The following is a 16,668-nucleotide window of genomic DNA, read 5'->3' as shown; positions in this document are numbered from 1 at the left end:
ACTTTAGATAAGGGATACTTAACCTATATTAATGGTTTGGTACTAATCTTCAAGGTGTAAGTCAAGTAAAATTTAAAAACTCAGCTTGCAGCCACAGTAGACCTATTTCAAGTACTCAGGGGCCACTTGAGTCTCCTGTCTGCTGTGCAGCTTTGGGCAGTCACTTGTCATGCTATTAACCTTGAAACGGAAATGAGGGGAATGCTGAAGAACAATACTTTAGGTACTGAAGCGAGGGGAATGCTGAAGAACAATACTTTAGGTACTGAAGTGAGGGGAATGCTGAAGAACAATACTTTAGGTACTGAAGTGAGGGGAATGTTGAAGAACAATACTTTAGGTAAGTGTTTATGAAGGTGGATTTTGTGAACAATATAAATTATGATTAGTATTCTCCATGTGTCTATAATTTGCTGGTATACTTTTTTGATTAAAGAGTGATTTGTGAAGGATTAAACGGGAACAGTGAAGAGTGGGAGAAGCCTCATCTCAGCAGAGCACTGTCTGGAGATTAGCTTGCAATCAGGAGTGTAAGAAGCTGTGGTGAAATTATGAGCTTTTGTTTCTTTGGGTAGGGTAGATAGTCACAACAGAGCTATGTAAACTGGCTGGTGTCTTCTTGAATCTTTTCTTCATCCTTCTGTTACCTCCAGAGGTCCCTTTCAGCAGTTGAAAAGAATATTGTTTTGTTATTATTGTTTTAACTCCAAAATGATGAAATTCTACTATATATTACATTTCTGATAACATCTGAGAATCCATTCCTATGTGTATGTTGTGTGCATATACAAGGGCTCTGGTATGTTTGCCGACTGGGTACTCTATATCCTGTGACTGGTATAGCATTCTTCTTTTGTGAAAGACATTCCTCTTTCTAATGGAAGAGAAATCAATGGAATGTCAGAAATATTAGTTGGGAGTGCAGAAACCATAGTTGACCTGGGAAAAGGCAGTGAGGAATAACTGAACTGCAGCATACCTTTCAAAGCTGTCAGCTAGGGCAGCGAATACTTCTGAATACTTGCAGGAAACTGAATCTTCACTCCCAAAGCAAAATGATAGAAAACATTTACAGGGAGCCATCAAATGAAGGATAAAGTTATAATGATGTAATTTTGACTATTCAAGAAGCCTTATTTATTTTCTTTCTTCAGAGGAAGAGCAAAAATCAAAATGCCTAGAACATTGGAATAATCTTCTTCATGAGGTTGTTAGAATAGGGACTGTTCATTAAGCTGCTTGGGAAAAGCAGAAAAAAGTGGGAGTGAGCAAGAGGTAGTGACAAGCAAACTGAATATTTTGTGGGGAGATCCGAGACAGTGGAGTTTCCAAATATATTGAGGTTTTTCCTTATTCATGCCCTTGTCAGCACCAGGATAGGCTTCTGGTCAAGAGACAGCTGTTTAATAGGTACAATTATCCTTACTCTCCAGGTGAGAAAACTGAGACCCCCAAGAGCTAAGTGAAATGGGTACAAATGATATCCAAGGATATAACAAAGAGCTTTGGGATCATCTTGACCTTGTGGTTTACACACTACTTTTGCCAATTATTTGCTGGACACCTTGGCTTAAATCACTTAATCTGCTCAGAGGTCCTGGTCACTACGCTGTAAAATGGGAAAATAACAGCTTCTGCCATCCCAGAGGCAGCAGGCAGGGGGCTTGGCAGCAACTCCGGGTTGGCGCATTTGCAGCGCCCCGTGTGCAGGAGGTCAGTTAATAAGAACCAGCTGTCACTTACTGGCTCCATGCTGAGCAGTACGAAGGCGCTGCAATGGAAGGTAGAAGAAAGGCCGAAAGGTGTGTTTTTACCTTACTCTTTAGTAGCAAGAGATTCTGAACCCGCACTGACCATTCTGCAGATAGGGGGCATTTGTATAGGTATTTTGCTTTTTTTTTTCTCCTGTAACAGCCAGAATTCTCCATCTATGTTAACGGACAGATGCTGGTTTGTAAAATGGGGTAAGGTATTATCAGATTGGGGGAAGACAGAGAGGAGTAGGGAAAGGAGTGGACAAGCAGGACCTCAGCAGGCAGCATGTGCCTGTGGAAGGAACTGTCACTCGGGCTGCTTGGAACATGCCTGGAGGGCTGGCTTAGTGGTTAAGGCCCTCACCTGCAAAGCCAAAGGACCTAGGTTTGATTCCCCAGGACCCTTGGAATCCAGATGCACAAGGGGGCGCACATGTCTGGGTTCATTTGCAATAGCTGGAGGCCCTGGTATGCCCATTCTCTCCTTCTCTGTCTATCCCTCTTTCTGTCTGTGCCTCTTACTCTCTGTCAAATAAATAAAAATAAAATATATTTAAGCATGCCTTTACATTTCCCACCATGCTTATCTTACAAAATGAGCTGATAAAATACAAAATGCATGCACAAACACCGTGTTCGTGACTTGTCAGGATGAGATTCATGAAAGGGACTTTTCCTGGGTTGACCATGCTGAAAACAGAGTCAGTGAGAGATTCCTGAGAGCTGCATTGTCTATGGTCACATGACTTAGGAACTCACAGGATCAAAACTCTATGTGCACACTGGACTGAAAAGAACATTCTGTGCCTTATGCAAGGGAAGGCATTTTATAATTGTTGTTTATTTATGTGTGTGTGTGTGTGTGTGTGTGTGTGTGTGTGTGTGTGTGTGTGTGTGTAGGTGTACATGGCATGGTGTGCATGTGATGGTCAGAGGACAATTTCTAGGTGTCTGTGCTCCACCTTCATTGGCACAGGCTTGCTTGCAGATGCACATCAACTGCCAGGCTGCAGAGGAATGTCCGGCGAGCTGCCCCTGAACTTCAGCTTCTCCTGCCTCTGCCTCCCATTGTCTTAGAATCACGGGGATCACAGACACATACACCGTTTGCATGTGGCTTTAGGTGCAACCTGTGACAGCAGGATTTGCAAGTAAATGCCTTTAACCATTGAGTCATGTCCCCAGGCAAAGGAAGATATTTTTAAAATTATTTATTCATTTGAGGGAGAGAGAGGGAGGGAGACAGGGAGAAGAAGAGGCAGATAGAGAGATTACACGCACCAGGGCCTCCATCCACAGCAAACAAACTCCAGACTTGTGCATCACATTGTGCAACTGGCTTATGCGGGTACTGGCAAATTGAACCTGGGTCCTTAGGCTTCACAGGCAAGTACCTTAACCAGTAAATTATGTCTCCAGTCCAACATTTTATCTGTTTTCTAACATTATAGACTTTTGGGAAACTGCAAGTGCAGATAGTTAAGAGACATGCACTATAACTAGATAGCTGAACTATACTTCTAAATGGCAGAGTCAAGAGGTTCCTTATTATAAACCCTCATTTGGTAGTGACCTTTGTAGTGATCTGCGTGTATATGATATAAATCAAAGAGGCAGGCCAAGGTCAGAGCCTCCAAATAGTAAAGCACCATGAACTTGCAGAACCATCTACTCAATCTTACAGTGTGAAACCATACCACAGAATTTAGTATGGATGGAGTCATTTGACCTGAATCAAAACGATGAACTTTTATATGTGCTTCCAACCAAGTCGGGATGTAGTTATCAATGACCTGTGCAACAAAACCTTATAGAATCATTGCTTTGCGTCAGGCACAGCACTGGTGGCTCAAAGACACTGACCCTTGACCTGGAACTCATTCGTAGTTGACTTAGGTCGCAACATAGCATACAGTGTGGCCAGGTACAGATGTTACTGGCTAGAGAGATGGCTTCTTGGTTAAGGTGCTTGTTAGCAAAACCAAAGGACCCAGGTTTGATTCCCCAGTACCCATGTAAAGCCGGATGCACTGCGTGGCACATGCATCTGGAGTTCATTTGCAGTGTCTGGAGGCCATGGCATGCCCATTCTCTCTATTTCTCTCTCTCTCTCTCTCTCCAATAAATAAATAAATATTTTTCTAAAACTGCATTTACTGCTGGCCATGGTGGCACATGCCTTTAATCCCAGCACTTGGGAGGCAGAGGTAGGAGGATCTCCATGAGTTCGAGCCCACCCTGAGATTATATAGTGAATTTCAGGTCAGCCTGGACTAGAGTGAAACCCTACCTCAAAAAAGAAAGAAAGAAAGAAAGGAAGGAAGGAAGGAAGGAAGGAAGGAAGGAAGGAAGGAAGGAAGGAAGGAAGAAAGAAAGAAAGAAAGAAAGAAAGAAAGAAAGAAAGAAAGAAAGAAAGAAAGAAAGAAAAGCATTTACTATACCTAACCCCCAGAGCGTGACAGCTTAAGACACAGTCTATTGCAGGGTGTAGGTTGGGCTGTGACAGTATGGCAGACAAGGCTTTGTGGCTTTCTGCTTCTGCCCAGTACAGCAAGCAAGTATGGAATTGTGCATTGCTAGCCCAGGGAAGGATCAAATTTCAAAGCACAGTTGCTACTAAAGGTATGTTACTTTTGCAACTTTGTGAAGTTGAAAAATCATGTGTCAAGGCATCATACACTGGGATCATGTGTACGTATCTCAGTGTGCAAGTGTGTGCTTAGTTCTCTGCCATTTTTAAGTTGGGATCATGTGTACGTATCTCAGTGTGCAAGTGCGTGCTTAGTTCTCTGCCATTTGATCACATGTAAAGACTCTCACCACCCATACTCTCCAGATGTAGAGGTTCTGCCCCGCACTGGCATGGCCCTTCTGTAACTACACCCATTGCTCCCCTCCAACTACCCTTCCAGGTGCTAACTACTGGTTAAGTGCTCATCTCTTCTCTATTGCTATGATTTTATTGTTTCAAGATTGCTACATAAGGGCTGGCGAGATGATTTACCAGTTAAGGCACTTGCCTGGAAAGCCTAAGGACCCAGGTTTGATTCCCCAGTACCCACGTAAGACAGATGCACAAGGTGGTGCAGACGTCTAGAGTTCATTTGCAGTGGCTGGAGGCCCTGGCTCACCCATATTCCCTCTTTCAAATAAATAAATAAATTCTAAAATGCTACATAAAAGAAATAATGTGTGTAACCCTTTGTGGTTAGCTTTTTTTCACTGAGGTAATTCCTTGGATGCTCACCTAGATTATTGCATATCAATAGTTCTCTTCTATTGTGAAGTTGTAGTCTGTAGTTTGTTTATTCACCTGTTGTCACATCTGGGCTGTTTCCAGTTTCTGTTGTCATCAGTAAGCCTGCTGTGGACATTTGTGGGCAGGTATCTATGTAAACATGGCTTCTCTTCTCTGGGATAAATGCCCAAGACTGCAATTGCTAGGTTACATGTTATTTGCATATTTTCATATTATGAAAATTGCCAAACTACTGGGCCTGGTGATACAGACCTGTAATTCTAGCTTTTAAGGTAGCTGAGACAGGGGGAATCACAAGTTTAAGACTAGTCTGGGAAATTCAGTGAAACCTGTCTTCAAAAAAAAGAAAAAGGGGGCTGGAGAGATGGCTTAGCGGTTAAGCGCTTGCCTGTGAAGCCTGTGGACCCCGGTTCGAGGCTCGATTCCCCAGGACCCACGTTAGCCAGATGCACAAGGGGGCGCACGCGTCTGGAGTTCGTTTGCAGTGGCTGGAAGCCCTGGCGCGCCCATTCTCCCCCCCCCCCTCTCTCTGCCTGCCTGCCTTTCTCTCTCTCTCTCAAATAAATAAATAAATAAATAAAAATTAAAAAAGAAGAAAAAGGAAGAGAGCTAGAGATGTAGCTCAGTGGCAAAGCACTTACTTAGCATGTATGAGGCCTTAGGTTCAATCCCATAAAAATAACATAAAATAAAATAACAACAAAAAATGCAAACAAAACAACTTCCAAACTGCTTTACAAAGAGGCTGAATGACTTTACATTTCTACCAGAAATGTATGAATTAACATTTCTCAACATCTTTGCCAGTATTTAGTTTTACACCTCATATTTTAGCCATTCTGATAGGTATATAGTGACATCTCCTTGTGGCTTTAATTTGCATTAAGCTAATTATAATTTGCATCATTATATCTAATGATGTTGAACATACTTTCTTGTACTTATTTTCCATCCATATAGCCTCTTCAAGGAAATGTCTGTTCACATCTTTTATCCATTCTTATTTGGATTGTTAATTGTTTTTTACAGTTGAGTTTTTAGAACTCTTAATGCCTTCTCAATGTCTATCCTCGTTAGATATGTGGTTGTGTTACAATTTTTTCTCCATCTGTACCCTGTCTTTTCATCTTCTTAACAAGGTTTTTTACAAAGCAACAGTTTTGAACTTTGATGAGGTAAAACATATTTTTGTATTTGTTAAAATAGCCTGAAGTCTTTAGGGAAGGCAGATGTTTGAGACTAGCTCCCAACACCTTTGAAGGCTGTCTGTAGAATGTTCTTTGATAACCACTGCTCTTGAGAAATCAATAACATGAAATTGTTGTATTTGCTTTAAAAAAAATAAATAAAAATCAGGGGTGTTGAAAAGCAACTTTACTCACCTGCTGAGTTTGAGTTTAACTTGCATCTCCCTACTTTCCTGTGAGCATGGTTTTGTTTTGATAACAAAATCTTGCCAAGTGAAAGAAAGTCTTGGGATTCTGTGCCAGACAATTGCTGATGGTAAATAAATAGCAGGGATAGTTTCATTTCAGTCATATGGAACATGTATGTTAGAGTCGAATGGCCATTTGCAGTTGGCTGTAAACCAGATAGTTAAAATTAGAGCATCTTATTCCTAGACCAAGAATCTGATCACCAATACAAATATTTTTATAATATTTTATTTATTTATTTTAGAGAGCGAGAAAGAAAATGGGCATGCCAAGGCCTCCAGTGGCCGCAAACAAACTCCAGATGCACGCGCCACCTTGTGCATCTGACTTATGTGGGTACTGGAGAATCGAACCTTGGTCCTTTGCTTTTGCAGGCAAGCACCTTAACCACTAAGCCATCTCTTCATCCCTAAATATAAATATATGTAGATATATATATCTATATATATATACTTAAATTTTGCTACTAGATATCAGATGTTTATGTAATCAGCATGCATTCATTTCATGCCAGTTGAATAAAATTTAAAAATCTGATTTATTTTGTCTTTTACTTTCTTTGTCTTTTAAATCCTTAGGGGAAAAACCTACTAAGGTTTTTTCTTTTTCAGTTTTATAAATCTTTTTTTTCCCCAAAGGGAACACTTCCCTGTATAATTTAATTATAATGACATATGAAAGGAAGTAGCATTTTCCTTTGCCTGCATTTCCATCTACCAAATCAGACTTGCCTTGTGTCTCCTTCCTTCCGTCTGCTGTGAAGACATAGCAAAATGGAGAGGGAGTGTCATAAGGAGTCCCTGTCCTCCCTAGTCTGACCTCATTGTCAAGGACATGACTATTTCAGCATCTGTAGTGAGGTTTTGGGGATATGTCTCCCAGACTAGATGAATGGTGGTTTGAATGAAATGTTCCCATAGGCGGGGCACATGTTTTAAATGCTTGGTTCCCAGCTGGTGGCAATTTAGTGGGGAGGTGTTGTGGAGCCTTTGAGAGGTAGAGCCTTACGGGAGGAGGTGTGTCACTTGGGACAAACCCCAAAGCTTATTATTCAGCTCATTGCGTGCTCAGAGCTAGCTCACTCAGTGTTTCCTTCCAGTGGGTATGACAAGATGTGATGGCCAGCTATCTGCTCTGCCATACTTTTCCCAGCTAAGGGGCTGGAGAGATGGCTTAGCAGTTAAGACGCTTGCCTGGGAAGCCTAAGGACTCAGGTTCAATTCCTCAGCACCCACATAAGCCAGATGTATAAGGTGGCACATTTGTCTGGAGTTCGTTTGCAGTGGCTAGAGGCCCTGGCCTGCCCATTCTCTTTCTCCCTCTCAAATAAATAAGTAAATAAAATTGTAAGCTGAAATAAACCCTTTCTTTCCATAAACTGCCTTTGGTTGGGTGTTTTTTCCAAGCAACAGCAGGGTAACTATAATAACCCAACAGCCTGTTACATCAAAGATGCTCAATAAAGAACTGGAGAATTGAAGCTTCGCATGGTGGTGCGCAGCTTTAATCCCAGCATTCCGGAGGCAGAGGTGGGAGGATTGCCATGAGTTTGAGGCCACCTTGGGAATGCATAGTGAATTCCAGGTCAGCCTGGGCTAGAGTGAGACCCTAAGTAGAAAAAAACCACACACACACAAAGGAATTGGAGAATTCAAAACCTTCAGTTACTGTTCACTATCTGAAAATTAATAGTATTCATTGTTCAAGACATTTTTATTATTCTACTCTATGAGGACAAAAACTATCTTTGTTTACATCTTAGTCATTTTTTTAAAAGCACCAATATCTAGAAAACAAGTAGATATTGAATCAATGTTGAATTTACCCCTCTATCCATCCAATCAACCCGACATTGACCTCTGGCCTCCACATGCATTCACACACACTCCTTCCTCCCCCACAAAAGAGGAGTGTCCCGTTGCATATCACTGAAAAGAGTGTCTAGGTATGGTTGGGGTGATGGATCCACTGCCAAAATAGCTTACAGCAACCTCCTCCATTCCTGTCTGAACAGACCACTTCGGACATCCCGGCTAAGCCTGAGGAGATTTGGCAGTGTTTGCTTTTGATCTCTTAGAATCTAGTCACCATGTAAAGGAATCCAGCTACCTTGATGGAAAGAGGAAAATGAGAGCCTACTGAATAGTAAAAGATTGAAATTGAAAATATGGAAATATAGAAAAATAGGGACTAAGATCTGAACAAGATCAGGCATCCCAGCTCCGCCCATTGTTATCAATGCTGTCATGGGAATGGCACTAACCTCCAGCCCCAGGAATAGAGGAAAACTACCTCGTTTGGAGGGTTGCCCAAACTGCAGGGTCATGAGCTAATTAATGGCAGTTACTGTTGTAAGCCAGTACATTATCCAGTAGTTTATCATGCGGCAACAGGTCATGGGGAGAGCCGCATGGAGTGCTCTAAGAACTCAGCGAGGAACCCCTCTTGCAGTCGCCAGCTCTGCTTTCCCAGGGAGATTGTCCCTACCCTGCAGCAAAATGACCAACCCAGGGCTGGAGAGATGGCTTAGTGGTTAAACGCTTGCCTGTGAAGCCTAAGGACCCTGGTTCGAGGCTCGGTTCCCCAGGTCCCACGTTAGCCAGAGGCACAAGGGAGCGCACGCGTCTGGAGTTCCTTTGCAGAGGCTGGAAGCCCTGGCACGCCCATTCTCTCTCTCTCCCTCTATCTGTCCTTCTCTCTGTGTCTGTTACTCTCAAATAAATAAATAAATAAATTGGAAAAAAAAAAAAAAAAGACCAACCTGGAAGCAGGCTGACCTTGGCCCAGCTTTGTAATGCCCATGGAAGGCAAAGCTCTTTCCCAGCACGTCCAGCAAGCGTCAGGTGTGACTGTGTTCCACCCTGAGTGAGTCCTGTGACCCTCTGGTGCCAAGAGTCAGCCACACCCCAAACCACGTGGAGTTAAAAGTACAGCTGCAGGTTCCCATGGTTTGATTCGGGTGTCCCCCATAAACTTAGCTGTTCTGAATGCTAGGTTCCCAGCTTGCAGCAGTTTGGTAGTTGGGGGTGGGCTTATGGGTGTTTATAGCCAGTTTACCCATGCCGGTGTTTGGCCCACTCTCCTGTTCCTATTTGTCCGCTTGATGTTGGCCAGGAGTGGATGTCTACCCTCTGCTCAGAGTTTCCCCTTGAGCCTGTAAACCAAAATAAACCCTTTCCTCCCACAAGCTGCTCTTGGTCGGGTGTTTTCTGCCAGCAGTGCGAAATTGATTGCAATAGTACCCAAAGACAATCTAGGGAATTGGATGTTGGCCTGGCAAAACTAACCCACGAGTACACACCACAAAAGTCACACGGAGTCCTGTCTCTTCCAGGACGCTTTGTCTTTTCTTTCTTAACTAAACCTGCTCCACTTTGGTGGGTGCTGAGCTTCTGTATGTGACTTGGTTTTCCTCACACCCCAGAAGTAAAGTCTTTGTTCTCACCTAACCTTTGTGCTCCTTACTGTCTAACTGTATTTGTTACTGTAACAGCATGAGATTGCTTTCAGGACTGCAAGAGGGAGGCATTTGAAAATATCATCAAGCACAAAATTATTTTTATTTAATATATTTTAATTAATTAATTAATTTTTTGTTTTGTTTTGAGTTGGGTCTCACTCTGGTCCAGGCTGAACTGTAATTCACTATGTAGTCTCAGGGTGGCCTCCAACTTTCAGTGGATCCTCCTACCTCTGTCTCCCATGTGCTGGGATTAAAGGCATGCGCCACCACGCGTGGCTATTTTTATTTTTATTTATTTATTTGAGAGAAAGAGGAGAGAGAAAAAATGCAGATAAGAAAGTGGGTGCTCAGGGCCTCCAGCCACCCTGCAAACAAACTCCAGATTCATGCACCCTCTTTTGCATCTGGCTTATGTGGGTCCTGGGGCGTTGAACTTGGGTCCTTTGGCTTTGCAGGCAAACATCTTAACCATCAAGCCATCTCTCCAGCCCAAGGCACAGAATTCTTACCTAGGGGGAAATTTGGGCATTGGCGTTGCCTCCAAAGGAAGTGGTGGTCTATTTTTTTTCCTCGGGTCCTGCTTCCCAAAAGGAGAGGCAGATGGTAATGAGCACTGATTGTTTTCTTTCTTTCCTGGGGAGCTTGCTCTTGTGCTATTTAATTTGTACATTAAAAAAATTATTTTGTATGAGTGCCCAGCAGAGCATCTTTTGGGCAACTAACCTATGAAATAATTCCAAACAATCTTAAAAAAAAAAACACAAAAAACAAAGGACCCAGGTTTGATTCCCCAGTACCCATGTAAAGCCAGATGCACTGGGTGGCAAATGCATCTGGAGTTCATTTGCAGTGGCTGGAGGCCATGGTGTGCCCATTCTCTCTATCTGTCTCTCTCTCTCTCTGCAATAAATAAATATTTTTCTAAAACTGCATTTACTGCTGGGCGTGGTGGTGCATGCGTTTAATCCCAGCACTCAGGAGGCAGAGGTAGGAGGATTGCCGTGAGTTCAAAGCCATCCCAAGACTACATAGTTAATTCCAGGTCAGCCTGGACTAGAGTGAGACCCTACCTTGAAAAGAAAAAAAAAAAAAAAAGAACATTTTCTGTCCATTGAAATGTAAGAATGTAAGTGAGCCTGATACAGCTTGCTTCATTCTTCTCATTAATGGTTAGCATTCCAGGATGGAGTTCTAAGGATCCCCAAGCCAACAATGGAGATGGAAACTAGAAGCCTGTTGGAGCACTTTCCAAAGCCCCTCCTTGGTTTGTTGGAGACCATACTTCTTGTGGCCTCTCTAAATATAGTCACATAACCCCCCTACCCCCCGCACAATGCACTTCCTATATTTTTATATTGCTGAAACGAAGTGGGATATCAGAGATGAACTGTATTACATTTTTGGAAGGTATCTTTGAAAGGTTAAGTTGTCATAGTGATTTAGCAATACTAGACTATTTGCATGTATATTACACTTTACATTTGCTAAGAAGGAACTAGTGACTTGAATTCTAGGATTAAAGATAAAATCTTCACATTTGTTGCCTTTAACATTTTACATCATTCTGAAAGATACATGTGTGTATGACCATACACTCCATATCCCCGTGGTCACCTGTTAAAGAGATTCTCTATAGTGTTGTCCTCTGGAATTCATCCTCATCTCCCCACCAGAGACACTGCACTGAAACTTACATTTATCTTGCTCTTGCTTTTCACTATACGTCTTTGTTTTCCTAAGAATTATTTATTTCTTATATTTTAATTTTAACATTTTTATCTGTTTTTTTTTAAAGGTTTACATGAGCAGAATCTAAATGTCTATAATTTTCTGTAACTGGCCGTTTGGTTTCTCTCTCTTTCTCCTAACATTTAAAAAATATTTTTTTTTATTTATTTGCAAGCAGAGAGATAGAGAGAAGAAAGACAGAAAGAATGGACACATCAGGATCTCCAGAGGCTATAAATGAACTCCAGATGCTTGCACCGTTTTGTGCATCTGGCTTTATGTGGGTACTGGGAAATCCAACACCACAGTCGCCTTAACTGCTGGCTCCTCTCTCTAGCCCCTCTCCTAACATTTTTATTTCTATTCTCTGCTTTGAAAGTGCTTACTTGAAAGATTACTCTGGGCCTGGTGTAGTTGTGCATGTGTGTGTGCATGCAGTGCATGTTATTTTGAAAGTGTGTCTTTAATTTCTTGAATGGCTTTAGGATTGGGTTCTCTGATTCTTAAGTTTTGGGATGTTTACTGTCTTTAAAATAATTTTACTGCTGGGCATGGTGGCACATGCCTTTAATACCAGCACTCTGGGGAGTCAAAGGTAGGAGGATTGATGTGCATTTAAGGCCAGCCTGGGACTAAAGAGCGAATTTCAGATCAGCCTGGGCTAGAGTGAGACCTAACCTTGAAAAAAATTATACACACACACACACACACACACTTTTTGTGTAGTTAGTGTATGACCCTAACATGCACACTTCATGTTTTAGGATCATATATGGTCAAAATAAATCTTTCTCCCATCTCTGTCTTCTAGCTATCTAGTCCCTCTATCCTGACTTGTTTCTTGTCTACTCATTTCTGTAATGTCTTGTTTATTTTTTCAGAAATAGGTTATGCTTGTATATGTGCTGCTTTACATAAATAATCAAATACCATGTATATTTCTCTGCATGTTGCTTTTGCTGTATATGTTAGAAATAATTCCATAGCTGTTCTTAAGAGGACCCCCTCATTCCTTTACACCTAATAGTATGTTGGACGGTTGTACCACGATTTATTTGGTCTACTACTAAAGGGTATTTGAGTTGATCTCAATCTTTGCAAGGCCCTCTAGCCAGTGTCCCATATGTATTTTTAATTAGTGCTTCACACCCACACCTCTATCAGACCTTAGATTTCCATTTTGATATCATTTCCCTGCAGCTGCCCAGCACCCACTGAACGAGGCCGACTTCTTACAGACCCCCCAGTCTCTACTTTTTCTATAACGTCCCCCTGTGTCTAACGACGCCCCTAAACTCACCAACGCCTTGAGGTTTCCTAAACGCACCCCCTCAATTTTCCTGCACTTGGCTCGGCAAGGAACGCCTTCCCTTCCTCCAGGTAGGTCGGAGAGTCTCCTGGGGAGCAGAGCTGTTGTAAACCTGTCAACCCAGTCTCTCAGAGGGATGCGCCAGACCTGGGATGAACTTAGACTTGAAACCCATGTAATTGCTCAGCAAATCAGTCCTTTTCTTCTAGACTCCAAATCCCTTGCGAGCAGGGTGCACTCACGGGGAATGTAGAATGCAAAAAAGAAAAAAAAAACAAAAAACGAGAAGCTCTCCAGAGTGCCTTCCACTATAACCGCGTCAGACACACACACATTAGGGTGCGCACACAGTAGGCTCTTCGTTTAAGTGGAAGCGTGCTCTATTCTCAGGGAATCAGAAGCGGTGGTGGGGAGGGTTCCACCTCTGATCGCTAGACCTCAGCTTCGTTCCCTATGAACTGCCCTGTAAATGCCTGTTGAATGAATATGATCCTAAAAGGAGGCATTGAAGGCCAGAGTCCACCTCTTGCCCCCAAAGCCCTGTTTTATCGTAAACACACGGATAAGCCCGAGCAGATGTCGCCGGTGGGCGGAGGAGGGCGGCGTGGGAATGGGTGGGACCGAGCCTCCCCGCGGGCGGGCGGCCGAGAGCCGTGCACCTGGAGCGGGGTCCGGGTGCCGCGCGGGGCGCCGGGGCGGGGACAGGGGAAGGGGCGGAGACTGTCTTCTCCCGGTCACCTCCCCCCCCACCCCCCCGGTGGCGGCGGCGGCGGCGGGCGCTGGGCGGCCGAGCGGGTGTCGGCGACAGCTGCAGCCGCCCGCGCCGCCCCCTGGGCCGCGGATCTCCGGGGCGAGCGGGAGCCCGGAGCCCGGAGCGCCGCCGGCTGTGCGCGGCGCTGTGCAGAGTCGAGCTGCGGCCCCGGGAGGACGCAAAGTTCCCAGCCCGAGCTCCGGGCGAGATGCCGGGCAGCGACACGGCGCTCACCGTGGACCGGACCTACTCGGACCCCGGCCGGCACCACCGCTGCAAGAGGCGGGTGAGAACCGCGGGCAGGGCAGGTTGGCGCGGGACCCGGGCGCCGGGCCGGGCCGGGAAGGGTGGCTGGTGGGGGTGGGCGCGGGCGCTCCAGCTCCGGGGCGGCATCTCCCGGGCCACCACTGACCGGACTCCGCGGCTGGGGAGGGGGGGCGTCGGAATCCAGCCTGGACAGCCCCGCCAGGGAGCGCGCGCACGCAGCGGCATCCCGCAGATTCCCCCACACACTCCCCGCACCCCGGGGTGCTCCGATGCCCCGGGCTGGGGTCGCCGGCGGGCGGGCGGGCGGGCGATCGTGCCCGTGCGCCGTGCGCGGCCCGGGGCGCGCTGCCCCGGCGAACAAGTCCTCCAGCCCGCCCGGGCGCTGCCTCTCCGGAGTTTGCGAGCCGCGCGCTGCAGGCCCCTCGCCATTGTTTGCAATGTAATTTGCTGTTGCTGATTTTGGCTGCGAGCGAAAATAGCTCTTCTGAGCGAGCTGCAGAGACAAGCCCCAGAGAGATCGAGGGCCCCAGCCCGAGGGGCGCTGCTCTCTACCCGCCCCCCTTCCCCTCTCTGGGCAGAAGAAGCCTCAACCTCCCCGCGAACACCTTCCCCATCCCGGGCAGTTGTGAACGTCCAGGCTGCCGGGGAGACTCCCCTGGGCTCACAGAAGTGCCCTTCAAACAGCACCTCCTCCACTCTGGCATCTGCTGTGCCCCGAGATACCTGGATTTGTTCTGTGAGGTTCCAACTCCTGACTTGGGATTTCGGTGTCAGTTTCCCTGTACAAAGTTCACCGAGGTAGAGCCAGGCTTAGTCTCTGCCCTGCCACCTTCCGAGATCCAGGTACCAGCCCGATGGAAATAGGGACCTTAAGGGGGACAGAGCATGTGTCGCGGCCCAGGGAGCAGGATTTGGGTGTTGGGTCATCATTGGAAGCAGTGCTTCCAAGTGCCCAGAAGTGAAGGGATGAGTTCTGGCGTAATTACATTTTTATCCTCTTCCCTTTAGCCCCTGTTGATCAATTTAAAAGGATTTAGTGTTTTTTTGTTTTGTTTTGTTTTGTTGTTTTTTTTTTACAAATTGAGTGTGTTTGGTGAAACCGTATCTCTTCTGCGTTCACTTAAAGTTTCATAACTGTGTCAGAAACTTCATTTAGAAGAAAATAATAAGGATATTTAGTTCACTACAGTTAGAGGATTTTTTTTTTTTAAAGATATCACTTACAAACCCAGCTCACTGAAGGAAAGGCCTTTGTATAATGGATTTGTAATAGTGGGAGGGGGAGCTATAAAGACGAAATTTCAGGCTTGAACATGTGAGAGCCAGGTTCCTCTGTGATGATCTGTGTAAACAGAACTAGTAATCTGAGGGCGGCGGGTGGCTCAAGCTGAACTCACTGACGGTATTCACAACCTGTTGAGTGACAACCTGGAGGTGGAGGCCAGAACACCTGTGTCTCAACTAGGCTGATGGGAAGCGGTAACTCAGCTGCATATTGAACATATCTGTGCCGTACTTACCATTGTTCCATTTCCCCAACTGTCTTTGCTCTGAAAATGTCACAACTTATGTGAAGGAGATTTCTTTATTTTCTTTAAAATTCCACTCGCCGTGGTACACCCCTTCATTGGCGTCAGGGAGATACACACGGTCTGTAGTAAAACTAAATTAGATGCTGTATGGCCTGATGGTTTGAAAATAGCCTAGAGAACCAGTGTTATCTTTGAGGACTACAAGTCAGAGGGAGGAGGCTAGACTTTGAGAGGTCTTGGCTCTCAGGTTCTCCCGCTGACTTCTTGAGACGCCAGTGTAGACTTCTTGACTCTTTGGCTTTTTTGTCTTTTTGTTTGTTGTTGTTGTTGTTATTGTGTTTTAGTTACCTGAGACAGGGCATCACTATGTCGCCTAGACTTGCCAAGATCCTCCTGCCTCAGCCTCCTGATTGCTGGGATTATAGATCGGATCGGTATCACCATGTGTGACCTTCCTGCCCACCAACCTACCTTCTTTCCTTCCTCCCCCTCTTCCTTCTTTTTTTTTTTTTTTTTTGAGAGATAGCAAAGAATCAGAACTAATGGAATTTTTGTAAACTTGTAACAATTTTTCTTAAAGGGGCTATGTAATTTTGAGTCTGTCCTTAGTGGCTGCAAAAAGACTCTTATAGTTAAGGGAACGCAAAGGCCATTTTCTTATATAGAAGCTTTTCATCCCATTAGATGAGTCTAGCTCCTGTTGTGGAACTCAATTAGATGCGGCTAAAATGATGCTCTTCCCTTCCACTCAGAATATGTGGTGCAAAGAGGAAACATTAAATGTTGTCAGGGCTTAATTTCCAGATGATACTCTAGTCTCATTGATAAATCAGCTCTTCTGAAAAATGCTGCTACCAACTGGGGGTGCCTGTGAAGAGGTGACCAACCCTTTGGGAATCTTTAGTTTCCCCTCAAGAAAGGACTACTTTACAGAGAACTTGTTTACCAAATGATTGTTTTCAAATTCAAAATTGACACCCTTTTGAGCTACGTGGGAAATACACATCTATTTTGCTAGGTTTGTTTAAGCCTTGAGACTGGAATAATAGTGAGCTGTGGGCTACTTGGATATTATAGAAGTCTATTTTTACAGCAAGGTGGACTAACCTAGATTCCCCTCCACCAGCTTCAGAAAACTGTAACTAGTGACTTCTCAGGTTGTCTCTAAG

At 44.6% G+C, this 16,668-nt stretch overlaps 1 protein-coding gene across 6 annotated transcripts in view; it reads left to right on the top strand.

Annotated features, from left to right (window-relative positions):
- The window catches only part of Tmcc3 (transmembrane and coiled-coil domain family 3), a 347,661-nt gene that overhangs the window by 245,982 nt on the left and 85,011 nt on the right, over window positions 1-16,668 (top strand). Inside the window, exon 1 of one of the 6 annotated variants that reach the window (XM_004650182.2) lies at window positions 13,846-13,986. The exons of the other annotated variants lie outside the window; for them this stretch is intronic. Coding sequence (XP_004650239.1) covers window positions 13,909-13,986 — 78 coding nt within the window. The 5' untranslated portion in view covers window positions 13,846-13,908. Of the gene's footprint in view, window positions 1-13,845; window positions 13,987-16,668 lie in introns of those variants that run through there. 6 annotated transcript variants of the gene reach the window in all.

This window comes from Jaculus jaculus, chromosome 6 (assembly GCF_020740685.1).
Source record: "Jaculus jaculus isolate mJacJac1 chromosome 6, mJacJac1.mat.Y.cur, whole genome shotgun sequence".
Taxonomy (NCBI): Eukaryota; Metazoa; Chordata; class Mammalia; order Rodentia; family Dipodidae; genus Jaculus; species Jaculus jaculus.
The sequence above is the reverse complement of the archived record's forward strand: the minus strand, read 5'-3'. Positions and strand labels throughout refer to the sequence as shown.